At 32.2% G+C, this 20,927-nt stretch overlaps 1 protein-coding gene and 1 long non-coding RNA gene across 2 annotated transcripts; one reads left to right on the forward strand and one right to left on the reverse strand.

The window, feature by feature from the left end:
• Window positions 1–7,403: 7,403 nt before the first annotated feature.
• LOC140672600 (uncharacterized) lies at window positions 7,404–8,297 on the reverse strand. Its single transcript, XR_012047923.1, has 3 exons — window positions 8,243–8,297; window positions 7,953–8,066; window positions 7,404–7,619 (listed from the first exon to the last, which is right to left on the reverse strand). It is a non-coding gene; the product is annotated as an uncharacterized lncRNA (long non-coding RNA).
• Window positions 8,298–18,826: 10,529 nt separating this feature from the next.
• LOC140672642 (uncharacterized) lies at window positions 18,827–20,543 on the forward strand. Its single transcript, XM_072904946.1, has 4 exons — window positions 18,827–19,340; window positions 19,463–19,558; window positions 19,690–19,908; window positions 19,996–20,543. Exons 2-4 carry the CDS (start codon window positions 19,537–19,539, stop codon window positions 20,145–20,147), a joined length of 393 nt encoding a protein of 130 aa, XP_072761047.1. The 5' UTR covers window positions 18,827–19,340; window positions 19,463–19,536; the 3' UTR covers window positions 20,148–20,543.
• Window positions 20,544–20,927: the final 384 nt, after the last annotated feature.

A 20,927-nucleotide genomic window follows, 5' to 3' on the forward strand; every position in this document is an offset into this window, starting at 1 on the left:
ATCTCTTTTTTCCATAATATTCTAATGGTCATAAAATGAACATAAAAATTAGAAAAAAAGAAAAAAACACTTTTATGGTTTCTAAAATGTCCCCCGGCTATAAATCAACTACAAAAATAAACACCTTGCAGTTGCAGGTCTTTCCCTAAAAATTATGGAACATGTTTCGCTCCAGTTTCATGGGAGATTTTCCGCGAGGGTACAAAGCTGCCGAACGCCGGCGCTTAAAATCTCTTTTTTCCATAATATTCTAATGGTCATAAAATGAACATAAAACTAGAAAAAAAAAAAGGTTTTACGACTTCTAAAATACCCCCGGCTATAAATCAACCGCAAAGATAAACAGATCTACTTTCGAACGTGTGTAGGACCCTCCCCCCCCCCACCCCCCTTTCCCTAATATCAGACCCCTCGCGCCTCCCAGATACCCCCGTCCCCACACCCCCCTCAACGCCCCATGGCTTAGAATCCCCACTATAACACTACTAGTTAAAATTTCAGAATCTTCTATAAATAATGATTGAGACGTAGACGTACTTAGAGCTGTCCTATTTATTGTTAGAGTTATAAAACTTTCTAAAAGTTGCTGTGACGTTTCATTGTCAGGAAAAATATTTTCCTGGCTTTTTATTTCTGATAATATTTCATTAATTTTTCTTTTCTTGTTTAATTTTTGGGCGGTTAGTTGAGAGAGAATATTTAATATTTCTATCCTGTCTGGTTGGCATTTAAAAATATGTGGGACAACACCTTTCTTCAATTTTATTGGAGCTCCCATAAGGCAATATCTGACATAATTGTCCATGTCCTGCTTTATCTGAAACATACGTAAAAGTTTAAGCAACATATATTTTGTAAATACATTATATTTATAAGATCATGAAGCAAAACATTATTGATTTAAGTTTGCTCTACTTATTTGTATAATAAATTGATGATATTAAATTAAAATAAATCTATTGTAAAAAAATCCATATATGAATATAAAATTTCAGATGATCATGTTTGACATTTTATGTATTTTAGGGTATATTGTTTTAGGTCTTGCATACATTTATGATAGCATATTAATAACATTTTTTTTAAATAATACTTATATCAAAATAATTTTGACAGCAATAATAACGATATTTTCCTGGTTCGTCAGGCCGTTTTGCAATTTCAAACCACTTTTTTCTCGTCATTTGATTTTCAGGAACAAAGAAAAACAATTTATTTGACGTAGCGATGGTAGTGCTTTTACATTTTGGCACAAAACACCATCTACATATATTTTGTAAGTTCATATTTTATTAAATTAATTGATACTTTCGATGAACTTGAGGTGCGTTCGGAATACGCGTTGTTCTATCTTCGCTCAACTTTTAGTGAGTGACAAATATAGAATGACGCTACCTGCGCTAATAGCATCTTCCCAAACAAACCCTTGAGGTTTAATGAAATGTGACGTCACATATTACGTTCGGGTGGACTCGGGTCTTTCCGGATCGTTTTCGACACTTTCAAATTATGCAATATTTTAATATTTATTTTCTCGGTCTATTTGTATTAAAAAATTACAATAAAAGTCATATATAAACCATTGAATATAATTGGTTTTTTAAATTATACAAATTCCTTATTAATATATACAGGGTGTCCCATAAAGATTGAATCAACGTTCGTGAGCTGGTAGAGCGCATTAAACTGAACAGAAAAGTCCTGTACCATTTTGCGATTTTTGGAATAATTATTGAGAAATTAATTTACAAAGATCGGCAAATCCGACGCGAGTATCAAAAGACGACCCTAGGGACGGTCGCTAAACGCGCACGGCGTAAATAGGCGCCATTGCCTCGCAGTTACCAGGGGCATAGACGAGAAGCGTTGATAAAAACAATAGATTAATGATTATTATTTAGCGACCGGCCTAGCGGTGGGCCGTTCTTCTCGCCATCTTTTTTGCGATGGGCCATCCTTTTCGCCATTTTTTTGCGGCGGACTGATACTCGCGCCGGATTTGCCGATCTTTGTAAATTAATTTCTCAATAATTATTCCGAAAATCGCAAAATGGTACAGGACTTTACTGTTCAGTTTAATGCGCTCTACCTGCTCACAAACGTTGATTCAATCTTTATGGGATACCCTGTATATACATATATTAATATACATACAGAGTATCTCAAACATAAAGTGTTACAAGTTGTTTTCTTTGAAACTATTAAACGAGAAAACTTTTTGTGCAGTTTTTTATGATTCATTGACACCTTTTAAATAACAAACAAGGCATCGCCGCCAATTTCTTAGAAAAGACTACGAAAAAATTATACACGGTAAAAAATTTTGTGTTAAATTTAACACATTTCTCCTGTCTCAATTTATCCACTCTAATTTTAATGTTAATTTAACAGAAGCAAATATGTAAACAAATAACACAAATAATATATAAAAACTTAACACAAAAATGTGAACCAGGGCAAGATTCAGTTGTTAATTGTGTTGTTTTAATTCTTAGAAACGGTGAATATTAACTCAATGCAGAAAAGTTAAAATAACATAACGACAGTATATTATATTAACAAAAGAATATGTTAAAAATTTAACATAAAAATTTTTACGAGAGAAAATTTCAACAAAAATACAAAATGTTTTTTACCGTGTACTTTCTTTTTATTTATGGAATAGCATGTAAATTTTTCCATTTTTTAATGGGTCTCTTTTAATATGACAATATTTACTTAAAAGGTTTTTCTATATTTTGCATAGTTAAAAAATTATAACGAAAAATATAAATACAAAAGATAGATAAATACAAAAAATGTATTATAAAATTATAGTCTTTATTTTTTAATAAATGTTTTAATATAGGTTAAAATTTTGTCCATTACTTTCCAAACATTAATTCTATTTAAAAATTTTTTTTAAATAATTTAGTATTTGTGTAAAAAAAGACTGCTTAAAAATTAAAAATCTATCAAATTGATTTGGATCATAATAAATAAAATTTCTGTATATTTTACGTTTTATGTTAATACTACATTTTAAATTAATTTTATTTATATTATACAAAATTTAAAATAACTATATTTACTATATTTATTTTGTTAATAATTACATTTTGTTATATTTTGCTAATATACAATTCATTGCATGTCAGTGTTTTTAATGACCTATCCCGACCACGCCAAGTTTTTGTTTGTTATTTTAATTTTAATTTTTATTTTAACTATATACTACACTGAACAACAAAAATTTATACTAAAATTTCACATAACTTCAGATAATAACAAGTCCACGAAAAATTGTCGTATTTAAAAACTTTTTTTTTATTTTGTAGGTTAAAACCTCTATTTTAAGAAGCATTTGTCAGATTTTGAATTTTTCCTTCCCTCCTTCCGCCTTCTTTTAAAAAGTAAGGACGTGTTTTGTCTCGGAAAATTTGCACAATTTGATGTACTCCACAGAATGGAATAAATTTTTTTCACAAGTATCATGATAATAATTGTAAAATTTGAACATTTTTTGCAAATTAAAAAAAAATTGAGATCGACACGATTTTTTTTACGGACTTATGACGTATCAAAGTGACCTATACATTTTTATGCCTGTTACCACCAACATTAGCATTATCCAATGCGGAGAAGTTGTTAGACGGATTTTGCGCATCATGTGTATGTGCGTATGTGTGAGTGTGTGAATGCGCGTGTGTGTGTATGCTACACATGATGCACAAAATCCGTCCAACAACCTCCCCGTGGTGCGCATCGGATAATGCTAATGTTGGCGGTAACAGACACAAAAATGTATAGGTTACTTGGATACATCATAAGTCCGCGAAAAAAAATCGTATCGATTTCTATTTTTTTTTTAAATTTGCAAGTAAAAGTCCAAATTTTACAATGATTATCATGATACTTGTGAAAAATTCATTCCTCTCCGTGGAGTGCGTCAAACTGCAAATTTTCCGAGAAAAAACACGTCCTTACTTTTGAGGAGAAGGCGGGAAGGCGGAAGGAAAAATTCAAAATCTGACAAATGCTTCTTAAAGTAGAGACTTTAACCTACAAAATAAAAAAAAAGTTTTTAAATATGACAATTTTTCGTGGAGTTGATTATCTGAAGTTATGTGAAATTTTGGTATAAATTTTTGTTGCGATAATTTTGTTGCCCAGTGTATATACTGTAAGGCACGGTCGGTAATGTAGGTAGCAACTAACCCCACTAATATAGAGGGTGGCCCGAAGGTACGGAGTGGGAAGAATAAGAGTGGGAGTTGTGAACGGGTAAGACTTGCGAGTCGAGCGAGCGATCGAGGATTCTCGAATCGAATCGGAAAAAGAACAGTCGAGTTAGAGTTAGAAAATCGCGTCGAGTCGAAACACTTGTGATTTTGAATTATTAGAGAGAGTCTGCTAAATATATTTTATTTTGAAATTACTTTACAATTCGTAAGTAACTTACCGGTTGTTAAAAGCTCATAAGAAGTTTAAAATTCGCGCTCGATATTTGAACGGCCAACAATTCGCATGGCGCTGTTGAAAGGACGCGTCGACGGACCCAGAGAGCAACAGAGGCGCTTGCAACGCTTTTTGTTCTTACCTACATAACCTCTTCGCTGTGAGTGAGTCGTCGTCGCGTTCAGTTTTGTTGCCTCTCAAAATACGAAAAGATAAAGTGTAATTTCGATAGCTGAATATCGAAAGGAATCAATAGGCGGTTATACACCGTTCTCGAAAAGGCTTCTACAGGCGATTTATTATATACGTTCTCAAAACATTCTCGGTCGTTCGGAAAATGACGCAGGCGGCCTTTGTGCCGTTCTCTAAAAAACGACGCAGGCGGCCTTTGTGCCGTTCTCTAAAAAACGACGCAGGCGGCCTTTATGCCGTTCTCTAAAATCGGTCGGTATCATACTGTACTCAAGGCGACGCTATCTTTTTAAGGCAGTTTCAAACCGTGCTCATGTTGTACAGGAGATCGTTCTCAATATATCTTTTCTCTCTATCGAATGGATTTGATCCACAAGGCGGTATGAGGCCGTTCTCAAGGCTTACAGCAGGCCTCATTCGTAAAATTGATAATACTTTTATGATTATTGAATCATAAACAATAAGAGGAAAGTAGTTTTTACATTACAATTTTAATAACAAATTTTCTTTTCAGGCTTACGTTTAATGGAGTTAATTTTCACTTAACTTTAAGATTTGATTTTGTGTAACTCACTGAAGTCATTTAGCCTTCTATTTTTACTTTTCTTATTACATTTTATTTATGTTTTAACTGTCTTTTGCTTTCGTTACATTTGTATGAATCCTTTGATTTGCTTGATATTGAATATACCTTTGATTATATTGGCAGTTCCGTTATATTATTATTTAGTCAAAATTAAATATAATTTCAATGTTTACTATTGTTCTTTATGGTTAATTAAGTTATAAGGATTCAAGTTTACTCTATATTCGTTATCTCATTTAATTTTCATTATTATAATATTTAATACATATGTTCCTAATATTTTCTATATATATATATATGTTTTCTTTAATACTTTTATGGATTTTCATTAAGTTGCATACTACTTGTAGTTTTTAAATATTATCCTGACTTGCCTTGACTAATTATTCATTATAATATATTATTTTAACGTCTTTCTTGATTTTCGTCACTTTCTTTTGTTTGTGTGTTGTGTTATTTATTTCCAGCCATTTCTGATTTGGTTATTACTCATGGTTTGATACACCGGTTATCTAAGATCCGATCACCTTCCCTTACATCTCAAAAGTGGGATGAAAATTCATTTTTTCCTTAAAAAATTTGATTTTTCGTTTTCTCTAACCGTCGATATCTTTCTCAAGGAGATCCGTTTTTTCGTTCGTTGTTTTTCAAATGTCGCTCCTTCTGGAAGAAAAAGAAGAGATGATGAGGACAATTGAAGAACTTGTCGGTCAAGCAACTTCAACAAGAAGCTGCTCAATATCAATTGCCGATGTCATCGGATAGAAATATTTTAATAGACTCGATTATGTCTCATTTAAAGAGACACGCTCCGGTTTCAGATTTATTAGAAACAGGTGGAGCAGCATCGAATAAGGATATGGAGGTGGACCTGCCACTGGAAGGCTTACCTTCGTCGGAGGACAATCGGCCGGTTACAGTGCAGCGTTTAAGACAGGTGTTGACCTCCGTGACGGCTGACTTCCACAAACGGCAAATGGAGATGCAGAGACAGCAGCAGCAGTTCATCCAGCAGCAACTTGAGCAATTCGCTCAGCTGACGCAGATGCTGAGCACAAGAAGTGAAGGATCCGGCAGAGCAACTCTGGAGGTTCTTGCTGCAGGAATTAACGGCCAGTCATCAGGGTCTTCTCGCTCCTCACCGGCGGATCCCGGACGAGCGCAGTTCCGACAGGAGACGATGCTGGCTGGGAACATGATTGTCTGGTTGTCGTCACAAATTCCAGAATTCGGGGGTACGGATAATGAAAACGTCCTTACTTGAGTAAAAAGAGTGGAGAAAGTGTCCCAGATTCACGGGGCATCAGACGGGGTCACCTTGCTTGCCGCTTCAAGCCGTCTAGTGAAAACGGCCTGCCGATGGTACGAGGCGCACAACGGTACAGCATTGGAATCATGGATCGGCTTTCGTGATGACCTTGTCAGGATGTTCGAGCAAAAGGTGCCATTTTATAAAGCGATCCAAAAGGTCGAGGCTAGGAAATGGGTGCCAGCCAAGGAGTCGTTTGACCAGTACGCTATCGACAAGGTGGTATTGACGCATCGGCTAGAACTTCCGACCAAGGATGTTATCAACCTGTTGATCGGAGGAATCTCGCAAATTTCCTTGCGCGCAGTAGCTCTATCCATCCAGGCGGAGACCTTAGACGAGTTTCTGCAGGTCATGAGAAAGGTATGCGAGTGTTCCAGATTCTGAAAAAAAACCAGGCTCATTCGACATACAGAAGGCCAAGGACGGAACATGCAGAAACTGCGGGAAAAAGGGGCACATACACAAGAAATGCCGGGCTGAAACGACGTGCTTCTATTGTAAGGCCAAGGGTCATCGCCAATTCGACTGTCCAGCCCTGAAGAGGAAGCCGACGAAAAGCGCCCCAGCTCAACCCGCATCAACTCAGACGTCAGCTAGCATGTCAGCAGATCCTTCGGACGCGGTGGCGGCGATTCAGGAAGATAAAGATAAGTCTATAAATAAATTAGAAATTGTAACCCATTCGTTAAAATATTAAAAGTAGAAGATAAGATTTGCGAACTAATAGCGTTAATCGATACGGGGAATCCAGTCTCGTTTGTAAGAGAAACGGTATATGAAAAACATATAGCACCGTTTAACAATTTAAAAGTAGAACCGTCAAATAAAAATTAAAAAAATTTAAGTAATAATACGTTAAAAATCAAAGGAGTTATTCGAACATCGTTGACATTGAATTGTATAAAAAAATCTGTTTTTAACGTTGATCTAAATATATTAGAGGAAAATATTATTGAAAGCAATTTAATATTAGGCTGCGATTTTTTGCAAAAACAAAATTTAACATTGATATACGAACCTAATATGGAGGGCAAACAGGTCAACTTATTTTTGTCTCTTCCATATTATGTAGAGGATGAGTCATCGGGCGACCTAAAACAAGTTTTGCAAAACATACAAATAGATTACGATAACAATGCAAAAGAGAAACTGATAAAGCGAATAACATTTGGCATAACGTTTGGCAGGCCGATGGAATTAGTCTCCGATAGAGGAACGGCATTCATTGCCAAAGAATTTGAAGAGTTTCTGAAGCGATGGCAGATCAAACACAGGAAGGTAGCGGTAGCCACTCCAAGAGCTAATGGAATTGCGGAACGCGTTAGGAATAGGTTTCTTGCGACATTTCTTATAAAAACTATTAACACTACAGATGAGTGAAAATCTTGGATCGACAAGATTCAATATGTAATAAATAACACGTACCACTCAGCGGTAAAAGCTTCACCAACAAAATTGTTGTTTGGTTTTGATCAGCGTAGCCATGCAGATATATCTTTATCTCAATTTGTAAAACTCTTAGTTAGCACAGATCTCGATCTGGAAAAAGAAAGAAATGTATATAGAAAGTTAGCAACTCAAACAACAGAATGATTAGAAAATATAATAAAGAATATAAAGAGAAAAAACCAACTATGTACAAATAAGGCGACTACGTACTAATTAGAAATAAGAATCTTATAAAAGGCGTTAGTTCTAAATTAAAAACTGCGTACAAAGGTCCTTATATGGTAGCGAAGTGCCTGGGAAATGACAGATATGTCATTCGAGATATACCGGGGCACAACAATGGACCAAGACCGATGGACACGATCCTTCCGTCAGACCGGATAAAATATTGGGTTAAAGTACCTGTAAAAATAAGCGAAAACTAATGTATATATGTAATATAGGTTATTTTAAGTAAAATTTATAAAATAATTATTTTGAAATAATATAGATGTATAGTTAATGATAAATGTACATATAGAACATATTAAGTGCCTTAAGAATAAGCGAAATTATAAATAAGATTAGTAAATTTCTGGCGAGCGTACTTACGATAGGAGCGTAAATGCGTTGCGGTTAAAATTGTTATAGTTTTCAAGCGTTAATTGCGGGCACATATATATCGATAGTTTGTACATTACCACCAACTTTGAGACGAAGTCGATTTCAGGACGGCCGGGTTGTAAGGCACGGTCGGTAATGTAGGTAGCGACTAACCCCACTAATATAGAAGGTGGCCCGAAGGTACGGAGTGGGAAGAATAAGAGTGGGAGTTGCGAGCGGGTAAGATTTGCAAGTCGAGCGAGTGAGCGAGGATTCTCGAATCGAATCGGAAAGGGAACAGTTGAGTTAGAGTTAGAGAATCGCGTCGAGTCGAAACACTTGTGATTTTGAATTATTAGAGAGAGTCTGTTAAATATATTTTGTTTTGAAATTACTTTACAATTCGTAAGTAACTTACCGGTCATCCAAGATCCGATCACCTTCCTTTATACAATACTGTGACCGTAACGACTTTTATATGGCGTGACCTCAAAAGTCGGAGGGATCGATGGACTGATCCTCGGCACACCTTCGGCGCGATTGTTGCTCAAAAATCAAAATCTCGCAAGAACTATGTTGAACGCCAGGCGCGAAGAATCGTGTCACACGAACACCAAAAAAAAATAGATATCAAGCTCTCTAATTTATCCGAAAAGAGCAATTGCGAAGACACAGTTCGACTAGCCAGTCTTTCATTGATAGAGGGGGTGATTCGGCGATAAGACCGGGAATGAGGAATCGAAAATTACGAGCATTCCGAAATAATCGAGCAAAATTTTGTATGAAAGGAAAGAATATATTGTAATAAAAGAATATTGAGAAAAGGACATAGATATGCGCAGAATGACAGAGTTTACAATAAATACGGAATTACAAAAATTGAACTGTGTAAAAATATAAAGGAAAGAAAAGACACACAAAATACTCTGTTCGGCAGCAGTACACGCGCCGGGCGCGTGAGCACACGTGATCGCGTTCGGGCGTAAGGGTATCGTATTACCGAAGCGTGGCAGATCGATCTTGTGATATTTCGATCTACACGACAATGTGCTCGTGATGTCACAAGATCACGGCAACCATTAATTACGTCACTAATTACGATAGTAAAATTGACGACTATAGCTTATGACACGTGGATATTCTTTGCGACCGTCCGTGACAAGCAACTCGTTCGCAAATCTGTTTTATCACCACCGCTCGCAATACAATTATGTAAAAATACTTCGGTATTTTCAGTTCGCCACACAGGCACAATTCGAACGACGACTTTCTCGTTCACGCAAACACGGCAGTAACACATGCTCGCTAATACGCTTTACACGACACGAACTCACTCACCAAATACAAAGTACACTACACACGAATATTACAACGACAATTAATACGAAATTACAAGTGACTGTCGGCGGCGATTGAGGAGAGAGCGTACGACTAAATGATTCGGACGGCTCAAAGGCCCACTAAAACGCGTGATTTCGTGGAGCGCGTACTTTACAACTGACGCCCACACGAATTTTGCACAAATACCAAAGAAACCGTATTTACGGCAATACTAAATAATTCAATTATTCGCCCGTCTGTCCGAATCATTGTACCTTACTAGATCGGCAGCCTTACACGGGTCGACCCGTCGTCTTCGGTCGTCTCTAATACGCAGCAGGATCGATCGCTCGATATTATCGGGTCCTTTGTCCTCACAGGTCCGCCGAACAGTGACGACTATTGATGAGCGGTATTTTCATAACTGTTATTGAAAGATAACCGTTGTAACTAGTTATAAATTTTCTCCAATGCCAGTTATTTTATAACTTTTTACATATTTTCGTCATTTTGAATGAAAAAAAAAAATTAAAAATTTTTCTGAGAATTTTAGAAATTCCCTAACCGATAACCAATCAGCACAGTCAACAATCAATAAATAATAAATGACAAATTCAAGCATGTTGATTGGCTACAAAATAGTAAATTAGAGACTCGAGAACTTCTCTATTGTGCAGTTAATCAACACACTTGAAAAATTTGTCATACAGCACATATAATGTCAACCTAAGGCCTAATTGTATGTATGTATGTTATCAGTTGGTGTCTACAGTTATACATGACATATATACACATTAGTAACTATTAGTACATCCACACCTCCATGCCATGCATTTAGGCATTGTTTTTGGTTGTATACAACACATACAACTTGTAAATATGAAAGACAATCGATGTTATATAACTCTAGAAATAAAGAATACAAACTAATAATTATATTGATCTATTTTTTCCAGATAATTTTATGCAAAGAACAGAACGGCATAAGATATATATATATATATATATATATATATATATATATATATATATATTTTAACTTAATGCGTGTAATATCTGTACATATCGATACATTCAATATACAATACATACTATTAAATACCGTTCATCCATTATATTTTCGGCAAGATGCCAAAAGAACGAAGGAAACATAGCGATATATGGACCTTTTTTTACTGTCCTTAACACTGAGTTTGCATCTTGTAATATGTGCAAACATAAATTTTCCTATAAAAGTACTATAAATAATTTAAAAAAACATATTTTGGCGAAACATCCAACAGTAACAGTTTACCGTCTAAAAAAGTAAGTGCAATATCATGTACATAATCAAAATAAGAATACATATGTTTCTTATAAAAATGGAATATGTGTGTATGTGTATATTTAAATAAGTATTTGATGTTATTTCCAATTAATAGGTGATATTTATTAGTCAAAGATAAATTTACGCTAAAAATTTGTTCTAGGATATTTCTTTATCATGTTTGGATGAAGCGATAAATGAACCTGATCAATCCACTTCAAGCACCGATGACATAAGTATTATTTCATTTAATAATTCAAATATTTCTACATTTTCAACAATGTCTTCTGTTTTATCTGCAAGAAAAATGAACTTAACAGACAGTTTTTCTCAACAGACATTTATTCTAAAAAAACTCACTAGTACAGAAAAAAAGAAAATTGATGATAAGTTACTACAATTGTTTATTAAAGATTTCCAGCCATCCAATATATCGTTGAAGACAAAGGATTCATAGAATTTGTTAGAGCATTAAACTTAATGTATCAAATCCCTTCAAAACACTTTATCTTTAAAACAGTAATATCAAGCCTTTACAAAGAGTATTTTACGTATACAAAAGGCTGGTCAATTCTGGCTCAAGTTTTTCCTTAACCACTGACTGCTGGATGTCACGAAATACGGACAGTTATATTGTCGTAACAGTTCACTTTATGGATAATAATTTTGAGTTAATATCTATACTATTACAGTGTTCGACAATGTTGATAAACCCTACAAGTCAAAATTTAGCAAATGAAATAAGAAGAATTGTACATGAATGAGGTATTGAAAATAAAATTGTGTTAGCCGTATCAGACAATGCTAGTAATATAAAAAACGCTATTTCTAGAGAACTAGGCTGGAAACACTTTAGCTGTTTCGCTGATACGTTAAATTTAATTGTTAATGATGCTCTACATATTGATGCAGTCATTGAAATTCTAGAAAAAATCAAAATTATTGTTTGTCATTTTAAAAAAAGTTATATCTCAAATAAGAAATTAATGTTATTCCAAAAAAATAGTGGTGATCGACCATTAAAACTTATTCAAAATGTACCTAGATGGAATTCGACATATTTTATGTTAGAAAGATTTTCCAAACTTGAAACTGCAATTCGTAGTTCTATGGCTATATTGGATAAAGACCTTTCAATACTCACAGTAGAAAAATGGAAAATAATTAATAAATTGTGTCAAGTATTAAAACCATTTGAATCAGTAACCAAAACAATTAGCGGAGAAAAATATTGTTCTGCGTCATTCCATTAGTAAATGGTTTAAGAAATATTATATATGTATAACTTTACCAAAAAAGAATTTCTCACTTACCGTAATGGAAGTGTTGTCTAAAATTGAAAATGGTTTTAATGTGAGACTTGGCAGTGTAGAGAGTAGTACTACGCTATCAATATGTACATTTTTGGATCCGAGATTTAAAGGATTAGCATTTTCTAATACAAGTGTTGTTGAACATCCAAAAAAAATAGTAATTGCAGCATTAATAAATAGTATAAATATAAATGCAACAAATAAGACATGATGTAAATAAGAATAGTATGTCATTAAAACAAAATAATCGGAAGATGAATTATCCGTATGGTACCTGTTTGACAACATTGCTAACACTAAACCAAAAAAACACCCATGTGTAGAACTTTAATTGAAATTCAACGTTATACTGATGAAATCGAAATACTTCCACGACAAGAAAATCTAAATAATTAGTAAGAAAACAAATGTGCAATATTTCCCACTTCTTTCAAATTTAGTAAAAAAATATTTATGTGTTTTAGGAACGTCTGTTCCATGTGAAAGACTTTTTTTTAAAAGCAGGTTACTTTTTGTCAGATCGTAGAAATCGATTAACCGCAAAAAAGTTAAAAGCATTATTATTTTTAAACACAAATGTTAAAAAATAATATTACTATTACATCATGTCTTATTTATTCTATTATTTTATTTCTTATTTTTATTTCATTATCCTAGCCTAGCTTTTTTATTATCCTAGCTTTAAGAGTGTTTTTAATAATCTTTAATAAACAATTGTAGTAACTTATCAATTATATTTATCAATTTTTTTCATATCTTAAAGTGCAATTTACAATTATATAAGGACAAAGTTGTAACAACCCCTCGTTAGTTAAAGGCTAGCCGGATAATTCGCCGGGATCAAGGTTCGTGTAAAGGGGGGAGAGTGTTTAAAAATAATAAGCAAAAGAACAACCCATCCTTCGATATATTTTTTTGTAAGCTATTAACAATAACACGCAGGCGCAGCGATCGAGGCGCGAACAGTAAAGTAGTTCCAGCCGGCGTAATGATACCACAGACTTCTATACTATAACTAGACTGCTAACTTCCTTATATATTAGACCTAAAAAGTGACCCCGAAAAATATGTACAACATTAATAGGATAGAGAAAAGGAGGGGATAGATATATAATATAGCTACTATAGAAAACTCGTGTGTGAGTGACATTGCTTTAAATTCAACCAATCAGCGTGACTGTCATCCTACTAACGATGACGCATGCGCATAAGTTTTATACATACTTTTCGGTGTTATGTACTTTGCCGGAGTTAGCAGTCTAGTTATATATAGAAGTCTGTGAATGATACAGAGGTAATACGGGTAGAAGAAGCACAATGCGCAGCAGCAGTATCGAACGAGATCTCTCGAGTGAAAGCACGTTAGCTTGCAAACACATAGTGACGCGTTATAGTAACGTTTCTTTATTAAAATCTACCGGTTGCTTAGTTACGATATAAGGTTCAAGTAAGGTTTATTAGTAACCCCTTACAGTTGAAGGAACATAAAAGTCCAAGGCATACTTTCCCTTATAAAATCAAGCAGGAAAAGACATCCTATTCATAAAGGATTAATGGTGGCCGCCATAAGAGCGAGCGTGATATGTAATCGTCACCCAGATTACTTTACCAGAGCGTATTGGACGTCTCTAAAAATACTAGAAGATCGCAAGATGCATTATTTCTAATATTAATATATATTAATATTTGTGAGAGCTACTGGAGATCGGTGAATTTTTATATTATTATCATTATTATTGTAATACGTCGCATAATTCATATAAGGTGAATTATTATTGTATATATTCTCATATATTCTTGAACTCTTCTCAAAGGTTGGATTGACGTCCAAATCTGCATTAATATTATTATATAACATATCTTTTATTTTCACTTTTTCTTTTTTCTTTTATCTCATGAGAGATTGCACAGTTGTCTGGCCTTAAGAAAATCGAAATTATACCAGATATCAATTTTTAAAGAGAGATAACATCGTTCATACTCTTTTCACTTATTTTTCTCTCAAGTAATATATGTTCTTTTCTGGTATTATTCTATATTTATTATGATTGCATTACTTAGAGCGTTGGTAATATTACAGAGAAAATAAACGTTTTATTTTCATTCTGCAATATGTTGGTCACTCATTAATGACGTCATTATTTGGGCGATCCGTTAGTATAACAATAAATATTAATTAATTATAATAGTTTAAAAAGTGAAAAAATCTTAACCGTCGACCTGACTGGCAAGAAATATTTATTTGATTCTTTATAAAATATTACATATAACGTTTCGACCCTTGGTTTGGGTCTTCTTCAGATGTTCTAAAAAAATATATCGAAAGTTGTCAAATACAAAAGCAATATACGTACGGCTAATGCCCCGTTATAAACCACAAACAATGCGAACAAAAAACAAAATTATTACCTGAGGTAAACACCATTATATGTCAATTAAGCACTACACAAATAATCATTATTTATAGAAATTGAAAACTTAAAGCAAGCGACTTAATGCTTCTTCAAAAGTCGACATCTCTTATGAGATGCTCACTAGAGAAAGAGAGAGATCATACTGACTTTATTATTGTGTCATAGATAGGATTGAGGTTTTCTGTATCTTTTTGAAGGTTAATTGTGTTGTCTGTCATTTTAATGTAAAACATTTCAGCTATCTCTCTCTTTCTCAAATACCTTTCCGCATGCAAAATTTTTGGATTTTTCCAATCGAAGTCATGTTCAAATTTGCTTCTATGGTTACTAACGACGCTATGGTTACTAACAAAGTAGATAATAGTTTAAGTTTGTTGTTGAATTCTGTGCATTTGATACGGTTCTCAGCATATGGTATAGGTATATGTTATCTTTTAAATATTTCTAGATTTATATATGCTATTGTATTTCATATATGTACATGTTTGTTTAGTTAAGCATTAATTTTATGGTTTATGTTCATCGTACCATTTATGCGATCATATTGATATATGTCATTGTGTTTCTTATGCATATTTTCATATTATTTTGAATATTTATATATTTCATGGTTTAATTGGCCACATTTTTAGTTGGTATTCCACCCGGGATCTAGAGTGGTGAGTCCAACATAACCCCATCAGATCGGCCGGTGGAGTATGCGTAAATGCATTTACCCCCTGTTGCAAAAAAAAAAATATATAGAATTATTATAGGATTATATATAATTATCTATTATTATTATTATAGAATTTATTTCGTAAGCTAAGATTGAGCAAATCATATGCGTACAACATTTTATTTATGTTAACTTTTTATAAAAGTAAGTTTATTATATGTTACATATTTATAAGCCTTATTACATATTTATTATGTATTTGGTAATCATATATGTTGTCATACATATTTTAAAATGTTAAACAATATGTCGCAATATAAAATTATTCAAAAAGTAAATAATATTTATATTAATACAATAATTATTTTACAATTATAACATGTATGATACCAATATATAATAAACATGTAAGACGTATAAACATACAATATATAATAAACTTACTTTTATAAAAAGTTAATAATTGACTCAAATAAAATATTCTATGCATATGATCTGATTAAATTTGGTTTACGAAATAAATTCTACAATTTAATCAATGAATTAATATAATTAAATTAGTATAGTTACTTTTGAAAATACATTTAATTCTTGTATTATTATTTTTGCAATTTTTTTATAACTTTACATTTTAATTAATGGAAATATAAATTTGCACAATTTTATAATATAGAAATATATTAAATTAATTTACACAATATTGTGTCGAACATTTAATGCAAATATTATAATTATTTTAACCAAAAAATTTAACCATGCAAGTTTTTAATTAAAATGTTATAGTGGACTTCCACATCACCTATGAGGTTTCACTATTGGCGTTAGGTTTTTGTAATGTAGACCTTTATCTGGAGCCCTATTATACCACATTTTATTTTTACACATATATTTTCCGTTTCTATATTTTTATTTACGGGATGTGTCTTTTGCAGACATGGTGTCTATTACAGACATGGTGTCTTTTGCAGATATGGTGTCTACTACAGACATGGTGTCTTTTGCAGACATGGTGTCTTTTGCAGACATGGTGTCTTTTGCAGACATGGTGTTTATTACAGACATGGTGTCTTTTGCACACATGGTGTCTATAATAGACATTTTTATCTGAGAAAAATAAAAAATCCTATTATTTATTATATTTATTATATTATATAAATAACAATGTCTGTTATTCATATAATATTATAAATATAATAAAATATAATATAATATAATAATAAAGAAAATAAATTCACTATCTTTTGTATATTATTATTATATATCGTTGCATAATGAGGGACCAGCAATATCATTAATATCTGCAGCATATAATGTAAGACTGGTTTTCTGTTTTTTAGGAGGCTTCTTATACAATTTATTTCATGACATGAGACATAAATGTTTTTCATCAATTTTCATTTGTAGAACAGTTTCTTTTCTCGCTTTTAAAGCTGATTTAAAAACACAAATAGCGTTAACAGAAATAGACAAGAGTTTATTTCGTTTTTTTTGTTTTTAAATCTGTTAAACGGAAAATATTCTTTCTGCATTAACATTTCAATTTGGAAGACATCTAACAGCATTCAGAAGAGATTTGAGATTGAGATATTTGTCATTATTAGTGAAGTATTGGATTTGTAGAATTTGTTTCCACATATCATCAAAATTTAATTGTAATAGCTTTTCTTTTTCTGTTAATGTAAAATCTAAATGTAAATTAAGCCATTCTTTTTTTAATCCGTTTTCATCAAAACCGCTAAAAGTTTCAGCTATAAAAGAAATATCATTGAATGATGTTTTTCTATCAATACTTAATATAGTTATGTTAGGCTGAAAAACTTTTAATTTTGACAAAAATTTATTATTAATTGGCAATCTTTTACTAATTTCTTCAGCGGCAGTTACATAAAATTGCAAACAATTCTGTCTAACGTTTATAAATGTATCGGTGTGTCTTTTAATTAATTCATTTAGGTATTCTTCACAATCAAATCCTAAATAAATTTCTTTTAAAGATTTTTGATTTTTTTTTTCATCAAATTTAATATAATTGCATAAACAATCCAAAAGCTTTGGTTTTAAAAAGTTTTTACAAACTGTGGTTAAAAATTGTAATGATTTTGGCTGCAATAAATGTATTCTAGTTTCTATAGCTTGGAAAAATGCATTAAATGAATTTAAAAAATTCAAAATATATTTTAAAAACAATAAATAAGCTTTTGCATCTATATTTTGCATTATAGACATTAAATATGTTCCAATCTTTGTCTTTTCGCTTACGGTATTTTCATTCAGAAATAGTTTGACAGTATCCCAAGACTCAATAAGTCTTCCAACACATGAGTGGTAAGAAAGCCACCTTGTATCAGACAATTTAAAAATTTTTCGGTTTGTTTCTTGAAAACATTCGCTGAATTCTTGATAAATAACGACGTTTTGGACTAGAGTTAATAAAATTTGTAAGTTTTTTTATAAATTGCTCGCAATAATCGGGTATTTTAGCACATGCGGCATGTGCAACCAATGTAGCTGAATGGCGTGGACATGCAAATGTTATTAAATTTGTACAAATTTCTTCTAATTTTTTTTTAAACGAAAGATGTTTACCTGTCATTACGGACGCATTGTCGCATGACAAGACAACAATATTTTGAAAAGGAATATTTAATTTCCACATTTCATATTTAAATGCTTTAAATAATTTCTCTGCGCTGCAATCTCTGGCATCAATATTTATTAATTTTACTAATTGCGAGTGAATGTTTAATGTTTCCTGATCAACAAACCGAACAAGAAACGTCATCCATTTTTCATTAGAAATATCCGACGTTTCGTCTATGAAAATTGAAAATTTAGTATTTTGAATGCTGTTAACAACACGATTGGTCAACTGGACATATCACATTTGAAATTATATTAGTACATTTTGTTCGTCCCATACTCATATTTTTCAAAACATTATAATCTTTTCCTGTTTCTTGGAAAAGAGTCAGAATTTCATTTGCCGTTTGATATATTTTTATTGGAGATTAATGCAGCAAAGCGAATTTCTGCTATTTTCTTTCGCTCTTCAAATGACAAAAGAGATTCATTCATATTTATATCTTCATTGCATATATTTGTTTCATTTTTTTTTACACATTATTTGATGTTTTTCGGATTCTGCGTGACGATAGATCTGACACACTCCACCGGCAATAGACGTATTACAAAACGTGCAAAAAGATGAATTTATGTCATCCGATACTTCGCCATGGTTTAACCAGTTCGATGTTTAACCATTATTGTAGAAAACATTATTGTTTTTTGGATAATGTTTTATTTAAATTTTTATTATCATTATTCAATAATAATGATGTGTTTTCTTTAATATTATTTTTATGACACGCAGAATCTGCATGTCTTAAAACGTGTGATGTACTACACGAAAAATTTCTATTGCACACAATACAATGGAAAAGGCTTTCATTTAATGATACTTTACGAATCCAAGATTTAAATCGGTCATCACTAAGCCAAGCTTCTGAAAAGTTTCGCTTAGTTCGCTTCTTTTTAATTATATCACACATTTTTACAGAACGTAAAGATTGGTAAAAGCTAAGACTGTAAGAATGAAAGAGATAAAAGTATAAATAAATTAGAGAAACTTACAATCTCGGGATAATTTAAAATTTTTGAACAGATATTTAACACAAGCGCACGTATTACTACTTTACGTGCACTAATTAAAGTGACAAGGCAAAGGATATTACGATTGCGTGATAAAACAAATGCATCATAAATTTTCTATCGGTAATTCAGTGAATTATTACATTAGAAACATTATAGAACAAATATGCCACAAATTTTCAAACGGCAAGTTTAGTCAATTATAAGAAATTAAGATGTCATGATACGTTATCATTACATTATAGCGCAGTCAATAAAAAGGATAAAAAGTAAATACATTATCAAATTAGAGGACGCACAGATGGCAATAAAATTTTAAATGGCGGATCTGGAACTGTCACGTAAGTAATACATTAAATTATTTTCATATTTCTTACGAAAAATTGTATGTGCAGACTGCCAGACAATTATAAAATTACATATAAAAATGCAAATACATATAAATAAATAATAAATATATTTTTTTATAGAGAAGAAGTTGTACAACAATTAAAACAAATGTCGTTGGAGTCTAAAATGAAGCAGCTGATGCAGCAGTTGTTGCAGCAGCAACAACAGCAACAATTGGAACAACAATTGCATTTGTTGCAAGCGCAGCTGCAGCAGTCCCAGCAGCCGCAACAACCACATATCCAAAAATTGGAGCAAGAAACAAAGGAGCAGCCGCAAGAAGCGGAAAAGGATAAAGAAAGTATATTCATTATTAAATATTTATTTTTATAATATTTTAATTTATTTATGATTTACTTATATATATGTTTATTTGTTACGGAACGAGGGTGTGGGCGCGGAAAATCTCGCGCCCGTTGGTACGTGCAACGGGGACGAATCCCTTCTTTAAAGTATAATGCGAGGAACAGTCGAGGCGGCCGAGGAAGGGGTCGAGGCGGCCGAGGAAGGGGCAGAGGAAGTGGCCGAAGAAGCGGCTGAGGAAGCGGTCGAGGAAGCGGCCGAGGCAGTCGGGGTGGGCCGAGGGGCCGCCCCATTATTAATAATTATTATTTTTAATACAAAAAAAATTATTATATATTTTTATTATTATTTTTATTTTTACTACATATTATATATAATATAATACGTAGTAATAAAACTTATACCTGTCGGATGTACGTTTAAGATTATTTCACTGTTTTTTAAAAAACCACTGGCGACTAGTAATATTTCTATTTTTATTTAAAAAATATAATATTTACAGGTAAAAATAAAAATAAATTTAAAAATATTATGACGTCAAATTAATTACATAAGAATCCTCACACATACACGACAAGCGTACAAAAAATATCATGTCCTTAATAGACACTATGTCTGCGAAAGATACACCTCCTAAATAGAAATATAGCAACGTAAAATATATTTGTATAAAATAACAAAATGTGGTACAATAGGGCTCTAGGCGAAGGTCCACATTACAAAAACCTAACGCGCCAATAGTGAAACTTTATAGGTGGTGTGGAAGTCCACTATAACATTTTAATTAAAAATTTGCATGGTTAAATTTTTTGGTTAAAATAATTATAATATTTGCATTAAATGTTCAATACAATGTTGTGTAAATTAATTTAATATATTTCTATATTATAAAATTGTGCAAATTTATATTTCCATTAATTAAAATGTAAAGTTATAAAAAAATTGCAAAAATAATAATACAAGAATTAAACGTATTTTCAAAAGTAACTATACTAATTTAATTATATTAATTCATTG

This window comes from Anoplolepis gracilipes, chromosome 13 (assembly GCF_047496725.1).
Source record: "Anoplolepis gracilipes chromosome 13, ASM4749672v1, whole genome shotgun sequence".
NCBI lineage: Eukaryota > Metazoa > Arthropoda > Insecta > Hymenoptera > Formicidae > Anoplolepis > Anoplolepis gracilipes.